Source organism: Dipodomys ordii, unplaced genomic scaffold (assembly GCF_000151885.1).
Source record: "Dipodomys ordii isolate 6190 unplaced genomic scaffold, Dord_2.0 Scaffold42, whole genome shotgun sequence".
Classification (NCBI taxonomy): domain Eukaryota; kingdom Metazoa; phylum Chordata; class Mammalia; order Rodentia; family Heteromyidae; genus Dipodomys; species Dipodomys ordii.
Genome location: NW_012267258.1, coordinates 415,383 through 421,144, shown reverse-complemented (window position 1 = coordinate 421,144; position 5,762 = coordinate 415,383). Strand labels below are relative to the sequence as shown.

The window sequence follows — 5,762 nt, the reverse complement described above, 5'->3', positions numbered from 1 at the left end:
AGCGGCTCTGGCTGTGGAGGGTCTGGCGCCTGCCGGGACGGTGTCTGCGGATCCGGGACTGGAGTTGGAGGAGGTAAGCGGCCATCCTGGCCGTCTGCCCTCTCCTGTGCGAGTGCGGACGCTCTCCGGGGCGCGGCCTGAACTCGGGAGTCCGGCGAGGTCCTTCCAGTCCGACCGTGCAGGTTCGCGGGCGGCGGCGGGGAACGCGGCCCTGGTGGGCGTGCACCCTGTGTGCAGCCCGCGTTCTCGGTGTGGAGCCCAGCAGCGTGTGTGTGTGTGTGTCCGGCTCTCGAGGGTCAGTATTCACGCGGAGTCTTGTCTGGGTGACCCGAACCCCAGTGACCGGGCTCTGGTGGGAAAGGGGTACCCTGGCTCCAGTCCGCCTCGGGGAGGCTCTTGGGAGGAAGGAGGACTCTTAGGAGATGAGATTCCCTGCGCACCGTGGGGACCCAACGCTATGCAGTTTCTGTTTGGAAGGAAGGTGGGCTGGGCTGGTCCGGACTGACTTTCTGGAGGGATGGGATCTGGAGGAGCCTGAGCTAGGGGCCTAAATGAGATATAAGGCCCTGGCCTTGTAGAGTGCTTGCCTTGCATGCATGAGGCCCTGGGTTCGATCCCTCAGCACCACATAAGCAGAAAAAGCCGGAAGTGTGATTCAAGTGGTAGAGGGTTAGCCTTGAGCTGAAGAGCTCAGGGACGGCGCCCAGGCCTAAAGCTCAGGCCCAACGACTGACAGCCTTCCCCTCCCCCCCCCCAAAAAAGATATAAGGTACTGTATGGAGGTTTTGGGGAGGGGGGACTCTGGAGGGTAAAGTGGAAGAAAGAACGAATTAGAGATGAGTCTCTGTGTGGGAAACTACAAGATGGAATAGAGGCAGAAATGGACAAGAGAGCCCATTTCATCTTCACCAAGACAAACAAATCTAGCAGACCCTGAGAGGACCAGAACTTTTGGTATCAGGGTATGCCTTATATTGGTGAATAGGTTAGAGTCCCTGCCCCCATAGAATTGTCTGCCCATTTCTGTCTGGAGAGACAATAATAACTTCTGGTAGGACAAGTGGGCAGAGCTAGCCTGATTTGTGAGCAGCCTGTGTCCAGTGTTGAGCTGTTTAAGAGGTGGGGGAGGAGATAAGTGGAAATCAAATTAGAAGAGAGCCACCCTGCCAGGGCCATGGAAAGATCTGAGTATGCATGTTTATTGGGACTGAGGACTTTTCACTTGTAGAAAGGGTCAGCAGATGACTCAGTGACAAGAACTGCTTCTAAAAAGTTTATTTGTGGAAAAGAGATCAGAGTTATTTTATATAGCTACACCAGAGGTCCGGAAAGTCCTTGAAACTCTTTATCTTCTCTAGTTAACCACCAGAAAAGCTGGAAATGGAGGTATGGCTCTAATGGTAGAGCTCCAGCCTTGAACAAAAACATTAAAGGACAACACTCAGGCTCCAAGTTCAAGCCTCATTACCCACACAAAAGAAAAAACAAAACAAAACCCTAAAACCAGCGATTTGAAGCATAAGATGTAGATTCCTTTAATAGAAGTAATAACTGAATGGAACTGTAAGGATGGAACAGCCTGTTGTAAGAGGTAGCTGAGAAGGTGGTAGATTGCTTGCCTTGCATGCCTGAGGCCCTGGGTTCGATTCCTCAGCACAACATAAGCAAAAAGAAAAAAGCCGGAAGCAGCGCTATGGCTTAAGTGGTAGATCACTAGCCTTGAGCTGAAAAGCTGAGAGACAGTGCCCAGGCTCAGAGGTCAGGCCCATGACTGGACCCCCCACCCCCCACAAAAAAAAAAAAAAAAGAGGTAGCGAATTTCCTGTCCTGGCTCTGTATGTTTCTTGTGGCTATTTCCCCCTGGTATAATAATGAATTATATCAGCTAAATGCTTAGTGAATATTTACTACTTCCAGGTACTGCTTCAAGTGGTTTACACACACTAACTCTTTTAATCCCAGAGACTAGTCTTTGAAGATAGCTATTATTATAGTCTTTTTTCCTTTCAGTGCTGAGAATTATATTGCACATATTAGGCAAGCCCTCTACCACTGAGCTATGTCTCTAACTCTACTGTCTCCTTATAGATGGGGAAAACCACACAGTTGTTACAGGAGAAGTGGCAGAGCTAGGATTCCAATCCAGATTGCCTGTCTTTTTTTTTTTTTTTGGTTGTGGGGCTTGAACTCTGGGCCTGGGCGCTGTCCCTGAGTTCTTCAGCTCAAGCCTAGTACCCTACCACTTGAGCCACAGTGCCACTTCCAGTTTTCTGGTGGTTAATTAGAGATAAGAGTCTCACAGACTTTCCTGCCTGGGTTGGCTTTGAACCTCAGTCCTCATTTCTTAGCCTCCTGAGTAGCTAGGACTACAGCTGTGAGCCACCGGCACTCAGCTAAGATTGCCTGTTGATATTCTTTTTATTTTTATTTTTTTGGGTCCGGTCGTGGGGCCTGAACTCTGGGCCTGGGTGCTGTCCCTCAGCTCTTCAGCTCAAGGCTAGCGCTCTACCTTGAGCCACAACGCCACTTCCGGCTTTTTTCTTTTTTCTTATGTGGTGCTGAGGAATTGAACCCAGGGCCTCTGGCACGCAAGGCAAGCACTCTACCACTGAGCCACCTTCCCAGCCCTAAGTTGATATTCTTATGGTATTTACATGCACTTATGGTGACTAGTCCTTACTACACTCTCAATTCATAGGTTTAGAACTGGTGAGTGATTTACTTGTTAGTCAGCTTTCTATTGCTGTGACAAAATACCAAGATAAACAATTTAAAAATAGAAATGATTTATCCTGGCTCATAGTTTCAGTCCATACTGGGCTAGCTTTGTTCCTTTTAGGCCTTTGTATGACAACATCATGGCTGAGAGCCTGTGGGGCAATGATATCTAGAAAGCAAAAAGATAAGAAAAAGAACCTTATTCCCAATGTCATCTTTAAGATGACCTAACTTCCTTCTACTAGGCCCCACTTGTTAAAAATTCCACCATTTCTCAGTAGCACCAAAAACACAACACAAGATCTTTGAGGAACATTTAAGATACAAACATTAGCATAGGGCAAGATGTAGGAGGGCCAGGTGAACCTGTAGTCCCAGCCTCTCAGGAAGCTGAGACAGGAAGATAGCTTGAGTCCAGGAATTATGTACCAGTCTGGGACTCTGTCTGAAAAAAACCAACCAAACAAAACATCCAAAAATGCAGTATACCCAGCATTGTTGACAGGAGAACCCTTCTCTTCACTGCCCTGCACCTAATGTACAGTTTCTTTTTTTTTTCTTTTTCTTTTTTTTTTGGTCGGTTGTAGGGCCTGAACTCTGGGTCTGGGCGCTGTCCCTCAGCTCTTCAGCTCCAGGCTAGTGCTCTACCACTTGAGCCACAGCACCACTTCTGGCTTTTTTCTGCTTATGTGGTACAGGGCCTCATGCATGTGAGGCAAATACTCTACCACCGAGCCACCTTCCCATTCCACCTAATGTACAGTTTCTATAACTGCTGTACTGACATCTAGCTGATCTCCAGCTGGCCTCCCTGCTTGTCTGCCCACCTGTCTGGATGGGCTTGGAAATATGAGATTCAGTGTGGATGTGTCTGTGGTGTGACATTCAAGTTTTAAAGCCCCGTTATCACCATAGCTTCCATTGGCTTTCAAAAGCATGCTGTGACCTCCCAAATAGAGTCATTCTTTGTTATTCACTTAGAGCTAAAGAACAAGAATTTTTGCATCATACTGGGGTTTGAACTCGCCTTGTGCTTGTTAGGCAGGCATTCTATCACTGAGCTATTCCTCCAACTTTTTTTTTTTTGCCAGTCCTGGGGCTTGAACTCAGAGCCTGGGCACTGTCTCTGAGCTTCTTTGGCTCAAGGCTAGTGCTCTACCACTTAAGCCACAGCGCCACTTCTGGCCTTTTCTGTTTGTGTGGTACTGAGAAATTGAACCCAGGGCTTCATGTATGCTAGGCAAGCACTCAACCACTAAACTACATTCCCAGCCCTCCTCTACCTCTTTTTTTGTACTGGTCATTTTTCTTTTCTTTCTTTTGACCAGTCACGGGGCTTGAACTCAGGGCTTGGGTGCTGAATCTGAGCTCTTTCACTCAAGGCTAGCACTCTACCCCTTGAGCTACAGTGCCACTTCCGGCTTTTTCTGTTTAATGGTAGTGAGGAATTGAACCCAGGGCTTCATGCATGCTAAGCCAACTTCCTAGCCCCTGCACTGGTCATTTTTAAGATAGTTTTGCTTCTTGTGTGGTTATGTGTCTGGGCCATAGATCCATCTATTTTAGACTTCCAATTATAGCTAACAGATGTGCCACCACATTCAGCTCTTGGTCAAGATGGAGACTTGAAAGTTTTTCTGCCTGGGCTGACTTTGAACTTCAGTTTTCCCAATCTCAGCTTTCCAAGTGGCATGAGCCACCAAAAGCCCAGCTCAGACTTAAGTTTTTTGTGTACATATTTAGTCTTGATTCAGGGATATATTGACTCTTTTTTTTTTTTTTTTTTGGGTCCGGTTGTGGGGCCTGAACTCTGGGCCTGGGCGCTGTCCCTCAGCTCTTCAGCTCAAGGCTGGCGCTCTACCACTTGAGCTATAGCACCACTTCCGGCTTTTTTCTTTTTGCTTATGTGGTGCTGAGGAATCGAACCCAGGGCCTCATGCATGCAAGGCAAGCGCTCTACCACTGAGCCACCTTCCCAGCCCGATATATTGACTCTTCATAGCCCTCTGAACAGCGTTGGGCAGGTGTTTGGACTGGTAACTTTGAAGCTCTGCCCCTTTGTGATCCTGAGAGTCTGTGGTTCTCAGATGGAATGTGATGCCAAAACAGAAAAGGGCCAATAGGGCAGAGGCTGAGTTGAACATACCAGACAGTTACTACAGATTAGATATTTGGAAGGGGTTATCATTCTGACACAATCTTCATTTGCAGGATAGTGTCTGGGTGAGGTGAAGCTCCCTGTCTTCTTGTCCGTGGTCCTGGTGTGGTTGCCAGCTGCAGGATGAACTGTCGCTCAGAGGTGCTGGAGGTGTCAGTGGAGGGGCGACAGGTGGAGGAGGCAATGCTTGCCGTGCTGCACACGGTGCTTCTTCATCGCAGCACGGGCAAGTTCCACTACAAGAAGGAAGGTACCTATTCCATTGGCACTGTGGGCACTCAGGATGTTGACTGTGACTTCATTGACTTCACCTATGTCCGTGTTTCCTCTGAGGAGCTAGACCGGGCCCTGCGCAAAGTTGTTGGGGAGTTCAAGGTAGGTATATGGCACAACTAATGGCAGGTGACTGCTAGCTTGCCTTCCCTGGGAGTGAGAGCTTCCCTCCTGGGAGTGAGAGTCAGGTCCTTTCTGTCTCTAAGGAATAGGCATGTTGAGAGCTCTGGTGGGGAGGGCTTGCATGTCTGGGTATAGTTGGGGCTGTGTGCTCCTACACGTACCAGGGAAGAAGGAAGAGCGGGAAGCAGTGTTGGCAGGCATGTCCCTTTGGGGTGGTGGTCATTGCCCCTGCAGTCTTAACTGGGGGAGGGCTTGCATGTCTGGGTATAGTTGGAGCCATGTGCTCCTACACGTACCCAGGGAAGATGGAAAAGTGGGAGGCAGTGTTGGCAGGCATGTCCCTTTGGGGTGCTGGTCATTGCCCCTGTGGTCTTAACTGTTTCTGGCTACACAGCTCCCTGTGATTGCTTCTCTGTTTTGTGTTCATTTCTTTTCTCACAAGTCTCAGCCTTTCCTTTTGAAACTTCCTCAGAGAGAGGAGTTCTTGGCT

At 48.6% G+C, this 5,762-nt stretch overlaps 1 protein-coding gene across 1 annotated transcript in view; it reads left to right on the top strand.

The window, feature by feature from the left end:
• Positions 1-5,762, top strand: part of Atg101 (autophagy related 101) — a 10,965-nt gene continuing 5,203 nt past the window's right edge. The window contains exons 1-2 of the mRNA XM_013018741.1: positions 1-73; positions 4,930-5,251. Of these exons, the coding sequence (XP_012874195.1) occupies positions 5,000-5,251 (252 nt within the window). The 5' untranslated portion in view covers positions 1-73; positions 4,930-4,999. The remainder of the gene's footprint in view (positions 74-4,929; positions 5,252-5,762) is intronic.